The sequence below is a fragment of the Malus domestica genome, chromosome 05, assembly GCF_042453785.1.
Source record: "Malus domestica chromosome 05, GDT2T_hap1".
NCBI classification, from domain to species: Eukaryota; Viridiplantae; Streptophyta; class Magnoliopsida; order Rosales; family Rosaceae; genus Malus; species Malus domestica.
Genome location: NC_091665.1, coordinates 40573155 through 40591906, shown reverse-complemented (window position 1 = coordinate 40591906; position 18752 = coordinate 40573155). Strand labels below are relative to the sequence as shown.

Genomic DNA, 18752 nt, shown 5'->3' with positions numbered 1-18752 from the left:
TGATTTTGTTGATGTGTCAACATCTCGTTACATCGAAGCACCAATCCGACGTTTTGAAGAATGTTCAATATTTCTTAAAGATGGGGCACGTTGAAAAAACCTCACTTCTTCTAATCAATGTTCTTTAACTTTGATCGCATATATTGACATTTAAAGAGACGAAACTTGAGGTTTCTGTTCTCGACTATAATTCTAAAACCTAAAATTAAAGCTCTAAACAACCATTCTATTCCTAAAATTGAAAGTTGAGAAAATTAAGTAGAAATGGAGAAGATCTTATCTATATGTGGTGGTATATGAGACTAAGTATTGGTTTGGTACTGCGTGAAGCAGCAAAAATGAGCTTATTCTCACAACACAGCACAAACAATTTTTTATTCAAAACACAACAATACCAAACCTGCCTGAAGAGACAATCAGGTGGAACCAACAGAGAGTGGATGAGAGCAAACATGGAGGCCTTTAAAATTGCAGAAGGCGTCGGCATGACATCTTGCACAAAGAATCTCTCATCAAACATCCTAACACAAAGTCATGGAATCAACTAATACAAAACAAAACATGTGAGAGAAACGTAATTTAATTTTGATTATCAAGTTGTGATTATCCTAATTGGCCCTGCACATGAAATGAAAACTAATAAACAGGATTTATTCAATCTCGTAAAAGCTTAAGTTAAGCTTTCATTTTCTCCCATCGCCGTCACCGTTTTTCTCTTCTCCTTCAAGCCCAAACGCCGTGACGGGGAACGACCTGGAGATTCCGGAGCCGTTAGCGAACGTGATCTTATTCAGATCCGAATTAGGGTCCACGTAGATGTCCGAAATGGAGACCCAAACCAGAAGCTCTTTGCTTTTGACCCCGGAGAGCCGCCGCATCCGGTGCTCCTCCAGGAACCCCATCACCTCCGTGTCGTACGACACCGTTTTGGAAATGGCGCGGAAGCGGTGCTCTTTTCTCTTCTTCTGCTTGAGCCAGACGAAGCCCGAGGTGGAGTTGTAGCCGAACTCGACGACGTCGTCCAAGGGGAGGAGGCCACGTGGCAGGCACATTTTGTCGAGCAGCTCGTGGAACTTCTGTCTGCATAGGGCTTCGCCGTGGTAGATATCGGCGCCCTCTCTGTGGCCGGCGATTTGTTGGGCTGACATTTGTGTATTTGGAGGGAGAGAGAGAGAGAGAGAGAGAGAGAGAGAGAATGGAAATTCAGATGGATTGATGTTTCTGGCTAACGAGAATTTGCATGCATGGGATGGAGGGTGATAGTACGTTTGGATTTAGTTTTTTTTCTTTAGTTTTTCTTATATATATGGATTTATTTATTTATTTTTGGGGCGAAACTATAGAAATATTTAAGCGATTTCATGCAAAACAAAAATGAAATATTTTTTTGCATCTTGTGAGTACTGCATTATGGTAATTTGATACGTAATTTGTTTTGAGGTAATGCCCATAACTTTAATGACACTTAAGGTCTACTAATTTTAATTTGTTTAACAAGGTACTAAATTTAAATATCACGAACAATACACGTGCATTTGCAAGTGTCACTAAAAGAGGAACCAAAATTACTGGACTTTTGTTTGTGTCGGTATTTTTAACGGATTCATGGATCTTTACAAATTTTTAGATAAAATTTTGCTTGTCATCATAAGCCAGTGTATTTGCATCTCACGTTATATTGCTCATGCAACACATTATTGTATACATTCGGTAGCATTACATAACCTCTCCAATGATCTAACCTATATTTTTTCCTTCGCATGCTTTCTCCAGAATTTTACATGTCCTGTCAACGCCCACCAAAAGAATAATCAAATTTTAAAAAGTAAAAAGCCCTGGAAAACCTGTTATTGTTTGGCGGTTTTCATCCGTCAAAACCCTCCAATGTTGTTGTCCAGCTTTGTTTTATTTTCTGTCTTATTCCGTTTCTCTTTTGCCCTCCTCCCCGGCGGAACATGCAGGCTCACTTCCTAGAGACAAAAATCAACTCTCCTCACCCCACATCTCCAAAAGATACTTCTGGCACTTGCTGCAGCAGCTGCCATTAACATACAACAAATCCGGGCTTGCCCTTTTGGTCTTTTTGGTTTTGGGGGCTTTGGATCCCATTTGGCTTCCGCTGTCCCCACCTTCACGTTTGATGTTGTGCCTGTATTCCACAACAATTTGCTCAAACACTTCGACGTCAAACATGTTAATCTTCAGCCTTGGGCTCATGAGGTCTCTCACGTAGGCAAAAGCCAACTGGTCTCTAGGGTTAAATGCCTCCAACTCATTGAACAACAGGCAGGAGAATAGATTGCTCCTCAATCCATGTTTCCTCAGGATTAGAGCACTGTCTGGTACATCTGCCAAACACCAATAATTAAGTTGTTAGTTCTCGTAGGAAAGTAACTTATCTTTTCTTGAATATCCGTCTTTCTACCTCTCTCTCATCACATGAGTAGTCATAGAGAGAGACGAGAGTGATAAAGAACAAGGAATAGAAAAGTTTTTGTTGTACTGTAGAATAGGAAAGAGATAATTAATCACATTGGCATGAACAGCCTCCAAAATTTATGTAAACACAAGGGAAAGAAAGTAAGCAGGAACACTTGTGAATTCTTGTTTGTATGTTTGACTCACAACTCACGAATTAATATTTAAGTTATATGTAAAATTATACTGCTCTATGCAAAGAAATAATGTAATATAAAATTACATTTTTCATATTTATGTCTCACTCATTGCGTGACGTTGTATGCAAAGAAATAATGTAATACAAAGTTACATTTTTCATATTTCTATCTCACTCATTACTTGACGAGTGAGATAAAGAGATGAAGATACATTCTCCGGTTACACCAAAGTTTTTCTTCTACCCTGCCATGGACTGCAAGTTGCTTGCTTGGACCACATTGGATCACACAGTTTCTTTCTATTTCTGGACCACATATTCAAAAAGTATTTTTCGTTTATAAAAAGAGAAAAACTGGAAGTAAGTTATAACAAGGAATGAAAGAGAAGAAACATCTTAGAGTTTAAACCTTATGCAAATGTGACTTGTACACTGCATAGTCTATGTAAACACCAAGTCATCCCATTAATCTTTTCATTTTCTTCTTTTGGGCAGACCAAGTAGTTCAACTTGATAATCTTAAAACCTTGACATTTGTATTTAATCTTAAAAATCCTAGAACACGTACATCTACTATCCCACGGCTTGAACTTCTCACCTTCTCTTCAGCCAAAAGCTTACTCTCAAACACCAAAACCAGTATCTTAATAGTAGCATTTTTTTTAATCTTAGGAAACATGAGGGGAAGTGTACTTCAAAGTTTAATTAGTCTCCTAAGACCATTTAGTAAAATTCGATTTAGGAAAAGTTAGCGACTTTGGCATTCCCAAAGTAATTTCTAACACTAAAAATTGAATATTCTATAATTTTATACATTCACGAGAGTGCTACAAGCTAAACTCAGAGCGTGAAAGTTATTACCCTTAAGAAATTCATCAACTTGCCAAGTTAGCTTCTAAAGCTTTTTGTACAATTGTAAAACAAAGCAACATCATTAAAATGATATCATGTGTGGAAGCTTTCAACAACAAAAAAAAACACTAAAAACGTTGAAAGATGACATGATTTGAAACACACTAATTATGTGCAAGTGCTTTGGTTACCTGAGGGATAAGGCAGCTTGCTGGGGGTCCAAGGAAGCAATCCATTCTCACAATAAGTCTCCATCTGCCTCTTCAATCCATCAACATCACTCCATTTCTGCCACCTCGCCGTCGCCATTGCCTCCTCCATAGTATGTACATGGTAAGGATGCTTCGAAATCGCCATGTCTGCGTTTTCAGACACCACAAGTGAATGAATCAACAGCAACGGATCGACCACTAACTGCAGCTTCGCATCGATCCAAATGCTGAATTTCGAGTTTGGGAAAAGCCTATGGACTAAATATTTTGGTATCACACCGTTCATTGCAGGATTCTCATACAATTCCTTGCTCAAAACTTTCACAACCCGCCACGCGCCAATCTTAAAATTTTGGGATTTTCTCGGAATCAATCTATGGTAGTGAAGTCCTTTTAGGGTTACATCATCTATGAACAGAAAAAAGCATACATTGTCTAGGGTTTCCGATCCAAGGCCTCGGGGTTGTCGGATTTTATCATGGTCATTGAAGATCGCCGAGACCACTACAACTCCTTCACAGTTTTCCATAGCCGTTCTATCTGAATTGCATTATAAAAAAAACATGTTTATTCACAAATGTAGCTAAATGAAAAAAAAAAAAAAATTGGACTTTATAGAACTTTGCTTGGATGCCAAACCAACCAGAATCACTAATCGGAAATTTCTTCAAGAATCCACAAGGGATTTCAGTGCTCTCATTGTAATGAACAAAATAGGGAATCCTCGCTTGGGTACTTAAATTTCCTGCAAATGTCTCAGCCTTTCCCGGCAAATACCTCAAAACCGACGGAGACCACGAAGAATTCTTACACAAGTTCTGGATCTCCTTCAAGACCATCCAATATTCTGATCACAAAAACAAAACCCAATTGGTGGAATCCAGATTTAAAATTAGCGAAAGGCAAAAAAATTGAAGAAAAAATGAGCTAAAAAAAGGGAGTGTTACCTGAAAAATAGACGGGAGAAGAGCAAGAGGTGCGGTGGGTTGGGATTGCATACTTGTGCTCGCCGTAGGTGGAAGGGTAGGAGAAGAGAGGGGCCTGAATCGGATCGAAGGGGGAAGATCTGAAGAGGCATTTGGTTTGGGAGAGAGAGGTGTAGAGAGCTAGAAACAGAGAGGTGAAGAGGTAGAGCAGAGAGAAACACACCAACTTTGATTGAAAGAGGAGAGGAGTGGACCTTGCTTTCCCCATAAAATTCCCATAAGTTTGCTCGCCTTGATTTGTATTCCTTTGATAATCACATCAATTAAAAATGGTTTTTGTAGCAATTAAGGTGAATAATCACATAAATTTTATAAAAAGAGAAGGATATTCTAAAGTGTCTGTATAAGGATCGAATAAAGATGAGCACGTTGAAATATGATGAAGCGATAAAATAAAAAGATAAGAAAAAATACAAATAAATTAAAACTTAATAAAACAAATAGGAGTGCGAGTGTGCGAATTAGAACCTTGTTATCATAATACAAAATGTCAAAACATATGTACGAATGCAGCATTATTCTCCACCATTTGAGCCTCACCCAAACAAATTCTCCACCATTTGAGCCTCACCCAAACAAACTCTCCACCAGAACATTATGGTCAGAATAGTTGGAACACCATTGGGTTGATATAGAATCGAATTTCTCTTGGACCTGTACTTTTCAAGACGATTACCTGCCATTTTGTTTTATTAAAAAAATCGTAGCATTTTATTAATAGCAAAGTTCATAAATTACTCAAACCATAATAAATTTAATAAATTTAAATAATGTGGTCCACTTCAAATGTTTTCAATTGAATAAGCATTGATGTGAATGTCCACCTCAAATATCATCTACACAATTGTGGTACAAATAAATAGTAATAATAAAATTAATGAAAATATTACTTTAACCCCCTAAAATTCAATTTTCTTTATTTAAACCCCGACATAATTTAATTTTCTAACTAAAACTAGTGATTAGGCTTCACCTAAGCTAATTTTTATTGCGTATTTCATTGATATTCTCTATGGAATATTGTAATAACTTTGTATGGAAAAGATATGTAAGTGAGAATTCAAAATATAAGTAAATTGATTTATATTTTAGTTTACATACTTAGAATATTGTAAAACCAATTTTCATACTTACATATGATAACGAGTAGGTAAATCATTTTAGTATACCTACTTACATATATAATAAGGAGTAGGTAAATTATTTTAGTGCACTATGCCTGTAACATCCTACATCGCCCATGGGAGTGAATCATGTAAGTCTTATATGTATATTCTCATCTCTACCTAGCATGAGACTTTTTGGAAGCTCACTGACTTCGGGTTCAATCGGAACTCGGAAGTTATGCGAGTTCGTGTGAGAGTAATCCCATGATGAGTGACCCATTGAGAAGTTCTCGTTTGAGTTCTCAGAAACAAAACCGTGAGGGCCCACATTCGCCAAAGCATACTACCATATGATAAAACGACAACACGATTGATATTGTCCTTTTGCCAATTACAGTCTCACAGGACCAGGACCTAAACCACAAGCTTCACATAATAAATTTGATGGATATGCAGGACACTTGAATTAGTTTGCGGTGGACGATGGCTATTGCTAAGGTGCAAGGAGTTAGTAGACGGTGGTTCATGTTTCGTACCAAATTCTTGGTTCAAGTGTGCCTCATTTGCCAAGAATCTTCACTACAAGAAGGTTGCCCCGCACAATTTTGACTGCAACGGCACTGGTATTGTCGTCTTGAGGAATCCAAGTAAGCCTATTTTTTCTTTACATACATCATAAACATTATTTTCTCAAACAGCTTAGCAAGTCATTGATTAAGTTAATTTTCGTTTGAATATATGATCGAAATTAAATTTGGCAAGAGAACATTATCTTAGAACACCATTCTGATTTCTTTACTAAAAAATAAAAGGAAATCTAATGAAAAGGGCTTGAAAACTTTGAGTTTTAATGATAAGAACAAAATAAAGGGTAAAGTGAATAGTACCAAGATTGACTTTTTAGTGTAAAAATGTGGTTTTTCGTTAAAGTGAACAGTACCAGGTGCTTTTCGTTAAAGTTCCAAAAAATAAAAGGTAATCCTATTTCCAATATAAGACACCTTATATAGGACTGATATCTTTAAGAGATCAAATCACAATTAACATTATTCTCCAATATTACATTCCTATTACATGTAGTAGACCACTTAAAAGTTGATTTATATTGGATAAATCCAACAAGTCATTGATTAAGTTAATTTTCGTTTGAATATATGATCGAAATTAAATTTGGCAAGAGAACATTATCTTAGAACACCATTCCGATTTCTTTACTAAAAAATAAAAGGTAATTCTTGGTTAATTGGAAATTTGTAATGAACTTTAGAACGATTACAAGATGAATAAAATGTGTCATTCATGAACTTATCACTTTCCCGTGCACTGTATTGCAAGAGTGATTGCTTTCTATTTTTCCCTTTGTTTTCTGAGAGCAAAGGGAAATTTACTAGTGAAAAGCTCATCTCTTATTTCTTGTTCTTCCTTGCTTGCCCCTCTATGTCATTTCTGAGTACGTTGACGACCTTCTCGAACTCCTCATAATTTGTACTGAGTTTATGAATTTGGCTTTCTTCCAAGCTTTCTTTATCATTAGGCAAACGTTGGAGTTCTTTTAGAGCGTTAAATTCTTTCCAGCATTCTTTAATTTCATCCTTGTTGCGCTTTAACATGAAGTAAATAATAGCCTGTCAATTTTAAACACAATTTTAATCATGTTAAACTATATGGGGTTGAATGGTTGCCAAGAAATAATTTTAGGAAAGGTTTTCCGACCTTGTACAGCGGACGCCTTGCATCTGAAATCTCTACATGCTGCAAGCATTCACGGCCTAGCGCCACCTCAAAATCACCCTACAAGGCACATCAATCATCATATGATTTATATTCTTCATGGTTTTTCTCTAAATTGGAATGCTGTAAATTTCGAAGTGCAAACCTTGTATATAAGCATTTCAACCAGTAGCATCTCATTTTCATATGCTTCATGGTTTTTTCCTTCGTTATACGCCTTTGCTATTGCTTTCTCCAATATTTCAATTGCCTTGGCTTCTTTTCCACTCATTTCAAGCTTCGCAACAATCGACTTTTGTGCGTAAAGCCAATGGATTAAGAGAAAATACCAGTTTGATCAATAAACTTGAAAATTCATCATGCCATTAAGGACTATTTCTATATAGAGATACCCAACCTGCAGCTTCTTGTAATCAGGGCGTTGCTCCACAAGGTGAGTCCTCAACTCACATTCAGCTATCTCCACTGCTGATTTATCCGCTCTAGCTTCATGATATTCAAGCAATCTCTGCAAGGCCAGCTGCCCTCCATGGAGGAATGCGATGGACATGGACCTCGTAAGTCTAGGACCTTGAGCCTCTTCTTTCCTAGCACGAAATATGTAAGCCCGTGCAACATAAATGCCGGCAAAGACTGCGGTTGCCATTGCCATTGCTCCATACATAGTTCTCGCACTGGAAAGTTTGGAAGAGTTCACCATGTTTTTTCCAGTGAGGATTTTTCGTTTACGTTAATGGTACCCTAAATTTGTGAAACGTAGAAGTAAAAAGGATGATACCATGTGATTGGCACCTATTTAGAAAAGGTGGACATGGAAGGGTATAATTGATACTACGGAAAAGATGTCAAATAATTCTGATTTTAAGTCTTGCAAGGTGGGTGAACAAACTGTTTGCGTTTTCGGGTGCCTTTTCAAGCTGTCCGAGAAGTTAATTCTTCTCCTAGATAAGAAGCAAGAACCTCATCCATTAATGTTTTATTGTGATTTCTTATCTTCCAAGGAAAGCAAAGTATCTAGTTATTCATTATAAAAAGAAACAGGAAAAGGTATAAAGGGCGTGGCCCTGGCACATACACATGTATATATATGTATATAAAGGTTAGAGAGACTGTAATGCCAGCTTCTAGACTACTGATAGTGCCGTTTCTTTCTGCAATATTCTTCCTTGCACCTCATGAATGTGTAACGCATTTTGGTTTTCGAGTGCACATAGCAGTCCCAATTCGCCATAGAAGTAAATTTTGTATTACAAAGGACACGAGGATGATTCCTTTGCCTTAATTAATTAACAAAGTGATACCTTACTTCACTCCTGAAATGCTCTTTATATTCAACTCTGCCAATAAAACATGCTTCGTATTCTCAAAAAGCACAAATTGTTTCACGGATTTTGCACTGTCTCACCTTCTATAATTTTACGTGTGCCTTCCACCATGAGTGGGGCCAGGCTTTATTCTTCTTTCAACCCTTCTTCTCTCTCACTTTCTTCTCATTTTCCTACACACCGCGCCACACTGAGGCAGGCCTTCTTTCCTGTGATTTATGCGCTTAATAAGCACTCAACAGCTTTCAATAAGTGAGAATGTGAGATAATGAAAAAATTGCGAGAGGCATGGGGGGTGCATCTGTGGTTTTGGCCTGTCTTTGGAATCATCAATTGTAACTATAAGTCCATTCCTTGAGCCACTGCAGCTACCAGGGACAGATATCGTATAGGTCATTCTTTCTGAAAGCAAGAGATGTACCTGAAGAGCGAAAAGGACGTGTTACAATCATTGTTATTGATGATGAATGAGTACGTAGCCTCATCAAAACGGAAGAGTGCCATAAAGAAGCTTAGGACGCCTCCCGAGCCTTTGATGAAAAACGTATTGGTAATTTTAAATCTTCAATTCTTGATTTAGTGTACTTAAATACTGCTAATTAAGTTTGTACTTACTCCACTGCTGATTTGGTGCATTGCTTGAAGATTAGGGCACTAGGGCTAATCAAAGCTGGAAAGTGTGATGAAGCAGAAAGACAGTTGCAAGATATGTACTTGTTAATGTCATGGTGAAAGGAGGAAACTCGGAGTCTGCAAACAAAGTATAGATGGGATTAGTACCAATTCTCATTTTCCAGGTTTGCCCTACAACTTTCTCCAACTCCAGAAAATTCTCTGCTCCACTACTTGTCAAAGCATAATTTTTGAATTTTAACTGCTCGAGTGGACTCAAGCACGTTCAAAGCGGGTTTGAGTACTGCTCAAGAGATCTCGAGGGGGCTTAAAGTCTTTAATATGGTAGTAAGGTTGTTAAGTTCCCAAGTTTTACATGAACTAACACAACAGACGATTATGTAGCCCAACTCAACATGAAAATATATCCAAAAACACTTTTTTCTTCTTCAATATTCACCTTTCGTGTTATCATATGAACAAATGTATGCCTACTTGTTATTATGCAGGTAAGTACCAAGAAGCTGCTAAGGGCTGGTTTGGTATTGCTGTGCTTTGAAAAAAAGCTGCTGTGAGAATAAGCGGCTGTGCTGTGAGAATAAGCGGCTGTGAAATAAAGCCAGTAGAGTGTTTGGTAAACTTTTTTGTGAAAGTGCTTTTGGAAAAAAAATCAGGATGATAGTGTGTCTTTTCATTAAAGGAGCACTGTAACTCCGTGTGCTTTGAAAAAACTGGCTTTTTTTCAAAGCAGCAAATAGCAGCTTCAGCTTTTCCTTTGATTTTCAGCTTATTCTCACAGCAGCTTCCAAAATAAGCCCTTTTTTTTCAGTTTACCAAACACAAAAATGACCCTTAGCTTTTTTTCACAGTGACTTTTTTTAAAATCACCTCAATCCCAAACGGGGCCTAAATGTGATTGTCTGAAGAAAGAATACGCTACCCCATCGGATGGTCGGGTTCATCTCTACAAGGTATTGAATCAACAAATTATTTTGTTATCTATGTATTTTAATAATGTTTTTATCTTCTAAGGTAATCTACATAAGGGCAATCTTGCCATAAAAAAAACTTATAAGTGGTGAGAAGAGCAAAAAGAGGGGTAGGAATAGATTACTCTCGAACAACTAACTCCAACATTTCTTTTGCCGGTTTCAAGCGTATCTAAATTGAAACTTTGTTTGTTTCTCTATGTTTTATACTTTAATGCATTGAACGTGCAGACTATCAACAACTTTGTCTGTTTTCGCTCAATTTAGTACTTTAATACACCGAATTCGTAGATTGACAACTTTTGTTGATATTTCCACACAAACTAAACGCGTCAAACTCACACAAAACCTCATTCAATCATTACTTTAACTAGGGTTAACTATTCACCTCACCTCATTTACCCATTTTATTTTGTAGTTTCCGATAATCTTATTTGTTCTTGAATTTCAGTTTTGCAAGCTAAAAGAGAAAAACAAATAAAAGAATCTCACTATTTTTACTCTAAAAAAATTGAAGCTATTACACACACACACACTATGTCTAATGATAATAAAGAAGCAAAGGAGTGCTGGGAAACATTCATCGGCTCTCTTTGAGAATGAGGATATGCCAATGTCACCTTCATATGGGTCTAATCAAAGTAAGTTGTTTGATTTTTGGGGCTTTTAATTATCGGTACATTACAACGAAACTATTTTGGGTCCAGTCCCACTGCAACAGTTTAAAAGATGCAGTCTAACCTACTAAATCAAGTTGCCACATAGATTCACTACGTAGGTAGAGCAATTGATTAGAAACGCCTGTATTTGTGTCGAGCATCAAATCCGGCTTGTCTGGGAAACGTTACAATTTGGAATTGATTTGAAGATTTGAATTTCTTTGAAATGACGTTCAAGCAATCTTCGTCAAACTCGAAATTAGCGTATGTTGCCGCTGGAATCGACATGTTGAATATCTTGATTGACTATTACAAACGAAGCATAACAATAAGCCAACCCACGGTCAGTTTCAAAGAAATATTCCATGATGTAAAATAGAAAACTGAAACAATAAAAACACACAAATTATGGTAAACTAAATCAAAATTTGTTGGAAAATCAATTACTCTACTATTTTGGGCACCTAAACAACTCAAGTGTACTTCATATGTTTAAGGGAGCATTTTTGCTCACCACCATTTAGTGTGGTGTATGCTTATCATCTTATTTATCAAGTTAAATTAATTTGAATTTCGAGATTCGTGTAATGGATAGACACAAATCTCAAAATTCAAACTCAATTAACGGTGATAAATAAGATGATGAGCATACACCACACTAAATGATAGTGAGAAAAAATGCACTCATATCTATATTATTATTAAGAAGAGAAGAGGGCTTGTCAACTTTTTGCCCCATTTTCTTCCAATTTTGCCCTCACTTTTGAATACACAATGTTGACATGATGAGGGCAAAATAGTAATTTTGTATCTTTTGAACTTCCCCATTTTCTTCTAATTTTGCTCTCATTTTTTAATACACAATGTTGACATGAGGAGGGCAAAATAGTAATTTTGTATCTTTTGAACTTTGTCCTTTTTTCCTATTTTGCCCTCACTTTTGATACACAATATTTACACAAGGAGGGCAAAATAGTAATTTTATATCGAAATATTTACATAAGATAACAAATATGCACTTATTAAGAGAAATTGTCTCACCATCATTTTTTTATACACGTAAGTGAAATCATGATTTTTTTGGATAGTTTGAATGAGCTAAAGCGATTGCGCTTGAGGAGAACATGAGAGGAGGTGGGCGGATTTTTTCCTTTTTTTCTTATGTTGCCCTCACTTTTGATACACACTTTTAACAAAAAGGAGGGCAAAATAGGGGGGAAATGAGAAAAAGTTGACAATGAGGCTTTTCTTAATAATAGTATAGAAAAAAAATGCACTTATCAAGAGAAATTGTTCATACATACACAAAGTGTGTGTGCTCTCTGCTAGTGTTTAATATGTGAAGGCTATTACTCTACTATTTTACGCCACATTTAGAAGAGAGACTTTTCCTCTTTAAAGTGACTATTAATTTTACTTGTAAATGCAATAAATAAAATATTTCTACATGGGTGTGCATAATAAAACTCTCATATTTTACGCCACATTTAGAAGAGAGACTTTTCCTCTTTAAAGTGACTATTAATTTTACTTGTAAATGCAATAAATAAAATATTTCTACATGGGTGTGCATAATAAAACTCTCAGTTTTACATGTTCTTTTTGAAGTTACTGTTGAACAGTGACCAGCTGCATCAACTGGACTAGGAAAAACCTCTTTACATGTGCGTGCAAATTAATATGGATGACAGGGGATTCGTTAGAGGACAAGGAATGTCTCTCTTCTCATTTCCGGTGCTCTTTCGTGTCTTCCTGTTTTCTATAATCACGATTAAGTCATGTCAACATTTTATATTTTTTTTATAAAGATAATAAGACAAAAATAAATAATAATATAAAATATTGACGTAGTTTAATTGTGACCACACAAACAGAAGAGCACGAAAGGACACCAGAAGTAGGAGGGAAGACAATCTTTGTTCTTCGTTAGAGGCCAGCTTTGTCAGCCTCATCCATGTTCTGTCAACTAAACAACTTTGTCGCACATCAGGGTTTTGATTTATTATTTAGTAAACAAATTGATTAACTTATTAGTTCTAAACAAAACTATCAAAATATATTTGAGAACTTTAACGAAAAACTCCTAGTATTGTTTACTTTAACGAAAAATCACATTTTTACATTAAAAAGTCAATCATAGTACTATTCACTTTACACTTTATTTTGTCCCTATATTATCGTTAAAACTCAAAATTTTCAAATTAATTTCATTAGTTTTTTCAATATATTTAGGATGAAAAACTCTTCACATGTGTATATAAATTAACACGAACAACACGCGAGTAGTTCAAGGTCAAATTTGTCAGCTATGTTCGTGGTCAACTAAGTGATAACTCTGTCACTTATTGGACCTCAGATTTATATATTCGTAAACAGATTTACTTTCTAAAAGTAATATCCTAACAACATCAAACATTTGATATTCAAAGTAATAATCTAGTTATATTAAAGGTTAATTTGATGATATGCATGTGGGAAGGATGGGATATTGATTGAGAGCACAATCAACATTAAGGTCTCGCATGTCGCATTCTACAGATTATTTCAGTCGAACTGATTAATCTGTGAATCGGATAATATTGACTAATAATCAGACATTTTGGACAATATCAGATTAATTTGTACATCGGATAGTACGTCGAATTATAATATTTTTTCACTTATTAATTGATGTTAAAATGAAAAATAGTTAAGGAAAACAGAACAAATAGAAAATTGAAGGAAAACTAATAAAAATAACTTGAAAACTTTGAGTTTTAAAGATAATGACAAAATAAAGGGTAAAATGAATAGTATCATAATTGACTTTTTAATGTAAAAATGTGATTTTTCATTAAAGTGAACAGTACAAAAGCTTTTCGTTAAAATTATCTGGAATTAATCATAGCACAGACAAAATAAAAAATAAAAAATAAAAAACAAAAACAAAAACCCATATTTCTCTCGACTTGCTTTCTTCACCATCTTCCTCACTACGCATCAAATCTCATCCTCCCATACAAATCTTACCCTCTTGCCCGCTAATTGAAAATTGGTATTATGCAATTGAACATGCATTTTGAACTTTCAAAAAAATTTGAACTAAAATAAATAGAAAAAAATTGCGCAGGCATGGCATTGCTTTCTTTTTTGGACAAGGATTGTCTGTTCTTCCACTTTCGGTGTCCTTCCGTGCCCTTTTGTTTTGTGTGATCACAGTTAAGCCATGTCAACATTTTATATTACTATTCATTTTTGTTTTATTATCTCTATAAAAAAACAATATAAAATGTTGACGTGGCTTAATCGTGACCACACAAAACAAGAGGGCATCGAAAGTGGGACCGAAAGTTGGACGGCAGACATTCTTGTCCTTCTTTTTTGCTTCTGGTTTTTATTCTGTTGTAGAAATTAGAAAAATGAAATAGATGAATGGTGAGAATATGGAAGGAAAAAGAGAAGGATTGCTCTGCACTGGGTAATCTGTTTGAAGTCTCCCCAAACATTCTGGATAGTCTTTGCTATCGAAGATCTGAACGGAAAATAGAGAAAGATAGGAGACAAGGGTCGGCAGCAATTGGCTTTGGAATGACTGCCGGAATCACTCTGATTGCTACCATGGTTGGTTGATTAGAAGGAAAGACCTTGGGTTGGAGGAACAAGAACGAGGAACGAAGAGAGAGACAAAGAAGCCAACTAGTAATCCTTCCATTTTGGAGTGTATTAGTTAGCAGGTATGGACCGGATAAAATAAGTGAGTCCGGATAATTAGTCGGCCAGCTATTTAATGTTAATGTAAACTGATGTTTTGGTATGAAGTTCTAAAGAAGAAGAAAAGACTGAAGGAGGAATACTGCTCTCTCTGTAAGTCACAGAGAAACCCATAATTGTATTAATATTTTCTCACTCACCTCTACACACAAAACGTGCAGTAGGGAATATTACAGCTAACAAAAGCTGAGCTGGATCAATTCATCAGATCAAAGGATCTCAACCATTCATCTAACTAATAACTAAAATCTAAGTCCACATGGCTCTCAAGGCCTTTTACACATAAAAAAAAAAAAAACAATACACTTAGCATTCTTTGCATAAGTGAGTACACCAATTAAATCAAAGTTTTATTCTAATTCATTTTCAGCTCAAACACTTATAATTCAACACTCCCCTTTAAGTTTTGAGCTGATTTCACACCAAGCATGTCTCTAAGATAGTTGAATCGATCCTTGGTTAAAGCCTTAGTGAATATATCTGCCACTTGCTCATTTGTTGGACAATACACCAAGTCAATTATTCCTTCTTGAAGTGCACCCTTAATGAAATGATACCTTCTGTCGATGTGTTTGGTTTTCTGATGGAAAACTAGATTTTTAGTGATTGCAATTGCAGTTGTATTGTCACAGTGCACTGGAGTTGCTTCAGTTTGTAATTCACCGAAATCTTCAAGCACGAATCTAAGCCAAATGGCTTGTGCTGTTGCTTCAGAGGCACTGATATACTCTGCTTCTGCAGTGGAGAGAGCTACACAATTTTGTTTCACTGAAGCCCAAGAGAACACTCCACTACCAAAAGAAAAAGCATATCCAGAAGTGTTTTTGCTGTCATCAACTGATCCTCCCCAATCACTATCACAAAACCCGATTAGCATTGCATTCTTTCCTTTCACATATTCCAATCCATAATCCAAGGTGCCTTTAATATATCTTAGCACTCTTTTAGCAGTACCAAAATGTTTATTTGTGGGACTATGCATGAATCTAGCAAGGAGACTAGCAGCATACATTATGTCTGGTCGAGTGACAGTAAGGTATAGTAAACTTCCCACAATTCTTCTATATTGTTCCTCACTTGCTGGTCCACTACCATCATCTTTACACAGTTTATCAGATGGGACAAGAGGTGTGGCCACAGATTTGCACTCACTTAGCCCAAACTTACTCAACAAGGAGGCTGCATATTTCCTTTGATGAATGAAAATGCTCGAGTGAGTTTGAATGACTCCCATGCCAAGAAAATGGTGAAGAAGTCCCAAATCTGTCATTTCATATTTGATCTTCATGTCCTCCTAGAATTCATTCAATAACACATTGTTGTTCCCAGTGTACACAATGTCATCAACATAGAGTGAAACAATTAGGAATTCTTCTCCCTTTTCTTTTGTGTAGAGAGTAGCTTCGCTTTGGCTTTTAACAAATCCACACTGCACAAAATAGGAGTTAATTTCACTATACCAGGCCCTTGGTGCTTGTTTTAAACCATACAAAGCTTTATGAAGCTTGTACACCTTGTCTTCACTCCCCTTGACTACAAAACCATCCGGCTGATCTACATAGACCTCCTCTTCTAGTACTCCGTTTAGAAAAGCAGATTTGACATCTAGTTGATACAGTTTCCAGTTCTTTTGTGCAGCCAAAGCAACAAGAGTCCTAATTGTATCCAATCTAGCAACTGGGGCAAAAGTCTCATTATAGTCTATCCCTGGTTTTTGAGCATATCCCTTTGCAACAAGTCGTGCCTTATTCTTCTGCACAGTTCCATCAAGGTTGAGTTTAGTTTTAAACACCCACTTCACACCAATTATAAGCTTGTTTATTGGTCTATCTACCAATTCCCATGTTGCATTCTTTTCAATCATTGACAACTCATCTTCCATAGCTTTCATCCATGATTTATCTTTGGCAGCTTCATCAAACTTTTCAGGTTCTACAATGCAAAGATTGCATTGTGCTAGAACATCATCCAAATTTCTCCATTTCAGTGGAGTGTGGTCATATGTTTCAGACTTTTTCATACTGCTAATTATATCACCTGTTGTTTCATGAGAAGATGACAATCTTGGTGACTGAATATAGTCATGACTTCCAAGAGTTGTGTTAGGTGATGAAAATTGTGACTGTTCAGATAAGTTTTCATAATTTGGCACAATTACATGAGTATCAGAGATCTCCTTCCAATTCCAAGCTGCACCCTCATCAAATACTACATCCCTTGACAACCAAAGTCTCTTCTTGATAGGGTCATACACCCTGTACCCTTTTTCACAAGTTGCATATCCTACAAAGATGCCCTTGGTACTCTTGGCATCTAGCTTCTGTCTCAGTTCACTTGATATATGCACATAGCACAAGCAACCAAAGATTTTAAAATGTGCAATCCCTGGTTTTCTCCCACTGAATGCTTCAAATGAGGTTATATCTCCGAGAGCTCTTGTAGGACACCTATTCAGTAAGTAGACATTTGTGTGTACAGATTCTGCCCACAGATAGTAAGGTAATCCTTTATCATGGAGCATGGCTTTTTCCATTTCAACTACAGCTCTGTTTTTCCTTTCCACCACTCAATTTTGCTGTGGAGTATAAGCCATAGAAAGTTGTCTTTGAATGCCTTCATCATCACACAGTTTATTAAACTCACCTGATGTGAATTCCCCTCCTCTGTCACTTGTCAGACATTTCACTTTAAAACCACTCTGTAATTCTACCATAGACTTGAATTTTCTAAAACAATTCAATGCATCTGACTTGTATCTGAGGAAATAAACCCACATCATTCTTGTGCAGTCATATACAAGAAGCATAAAATACTTGTTACCTGCAATAGACTCAGTTTGCATAGGCCCACATAAGTCAACATGAACTAACTCTAGTGGATTGCTTGCCCTCCATGCTTGATTCTTTGGAAACCACTCTCTATGTTGTGTTCCAAGTTGACATCCTTCACAGATTTCATCAACCTCTTCTAATTTTGGAAGTCCATGAACCATTTCTTTCTCTTTGAGTTGCTTTAACCCCCTTTGGTGTAGATGACCTAATCTCTTGTGCCAAATCCAGGTAGACCGAGATAAGCTTGTTTTCAATGCAACTTGATCATTAGATAATAATGTTAATGGATAGCATATATTCCTCTTCATCTCTACTTTGATTACAAGGCAGTCTAATGAGGGACCATCAAAGATGCTGCACATTTTACCTCCAAACAATAAATAATACCCATGCTCATCCATTTGTCCCACACTTAGTAAGTTCTCCTGCAATTCCGGTAGATACATTACTTCTTTGATGTACTTTCTGCCTTTACTAGTATCAATCACTAGAGTACCCATTCCAGCCACATTCATAAGTTCTCCAGTTGGCATTTGTACCTTGCCTACCACATTCCTCCTTATATCAACCAATAACTTCTCACTTACAGTCGTATGATTGCTACAACCACTGTCAATATACCATTCACCATTGACAGTAGATTCAGAGATGGTGCTGTTAGCAAATAATAGATTCCCTGTCACCTCTACTTGATTAGCACTGTTTGCCTTTTGCACTGGTTTGCTTACAGGACATTCTCTAGCCCAGTGTCCAAATCTCTCACAATTGTAACATTTAGGCTTCCCCTTAAATCTACACTCACCAAAGTGAAATTTAGAGCACACCTTACATTGTGGTTTTGTACTTGACTGATTCACAGACTGTGAGGAATATGCATTATGAGCAGAATTTGTAGAAAATTTCTGCTGGAACTTGGGTCTCGAATCCCATTTTCTGCCTTTAGAATTCCAATTCTTCTGAAGCTGAGATGGACCAAATTGAGATCCACCATTATTTTGTCCTTTTGGACTTATTGTGAGGGATGAGAATGCCTTCCCAGTAGTGTCAACAGTGTGCAAATCAAACCGTTGCTCTTGGCTCTT

At 36.4% G+C, this 18752-nt stretch overlaps 2 protein-coding genes and 1 long non-coding RNA gene across 6 annotated transcripts; 1 reads left to right on the top strand and 2 right to left on the bottom strand.

The window, feature by feature from the left end:
- Positions 1 to 1658: 1658 nt before the first annotated feature.
- On the bottom strand, positions 1659 to 5253 carry LOC103434996 (alkaline ceramidase TOD1-like). 3 transcript variants are annotated; one of them, XM_029103081.2, is made up of 5 exons: positions 5136 to 5253; positions 4629 to 4912; positions 4325 to 4528; positions 3661 to 4221; positions 1659 to 2348 (listed from the first exon to the last, which is right to left on the bottom strand). In XM_029103081.2, exons 1-5 carry the CDS (start codon positions 5144 to 5146, stop codon positions 1984 to 1986), a joined length of 1425 nt encoding a protein of 474 aa, XP_028958914.1. In that variant the 5' UTR covers positions 5147 to 5253; the 3' UTR covers positions 1659 to 1983. The 3 variants fall into 3 exon arrangements, with proteins under 3 accessions (XP_028958914.1, XP_070678876.1, XP_070678877.1); XM_070822775.1 differs by having other exon boundaries at positions 5208 to 5242; XM_070822776.1 differs by lacking the exon at positions 1659 to 2348 and adding an exon at positions 2673 to 2923 and having other exon boundaries at positions 5208 to 5242.
- Positions 5254 to 6210: 957 nt separating this feature from the next.
- Positions 6211 to 10692, top strand: LOC108173407 (uncharacterized). Of its 2 annotated transcripts, none has more exons than XR_001790035.3 (4): positions 6211 to 6420; positions 9198 to 9379; positions 9475 to 9626; positions 9951 to 10692. It is a non-coding gene; the product is annotated as an uncharacterized lncRNA (long non-coding RNA). The 2 variants fall into 2 exon arrangements; XR_011581611.1 differs by having other exon boundaries at positions 7922 to 9379.
- On the bottom strand, positions 6958 to 8315 carry LOC103434997 (uncharacterized). Its single transcript, XM_008373384.4, has 4 exons — positions 7902 to 8315; positions 7650 to 7796; positions 7487 to 7564; positions 6958 to 7398 (listed from the first exon to the last, which is right to left on the bottom strand). Exons 1-4 carry the CDS (start codon positions 8202 to 8204, stop codon positions 7180 to 7182), a joined length of 747 nt encoding a protein of 248 aa, XP_008371606.1. The 5' UTR covers positions 8205 to 8315; the 3' UTR covers positions 6958 to 7179.
- Positions 10693 to 18752: the final 8060 nt, after the last annotated feature.

What these genes read in the sequence shown, in the direction of transcription:
- LOC103434996 (XM_070822775.1), bottom strand. Translation starts at nt 5,227, where the DNA reads ATGGTGGAGAATTTGTTTGG. An exon ending in ATGGTGGAGAATTTGTTTGG is followed by an intron (nt 4,913 to 5,207) that starts GTGAGGCTCAAA and finishes TGATTATCAAAG; the next exon opens with GAATACAAATCAAGGCGAGC. An exon ending in CAAGCTGCCTTATCCCTCAG is followed by an intron (nt 2,349 to 3,660) that starts GTAACCAAAGCA and finishes GGTGTTTGGCAG; the next exon opens with ATGTACCAGACAGTGCTCTA.
- LOC103434997 (XM_008373384.4), bottom strand. Translation starts at nt 8,204, where the DNA reads ATGGTGAACTCTTCCAAACTTTCCAGTGCGAGAACTATGTATGGAGCA. An exon ending in CTGATTACAAGAAGCTGCAG is followed by an intron (nt 7,797 to 7,901) that starts GTTGGGTATCTC and finishes TACGCACAAAAG; the next exon opens with TCGATTGTTGCGAAGCTTGA. An exon ending in TTGAAATGCTTATATACAAG is followed by an intron (nt 7,565 to 7,649) that starts GTTTGCACTTCG and finishes TGTGCCTTGTAG; the next exon opens with GGTGATTTTGAGGTGGCGCT.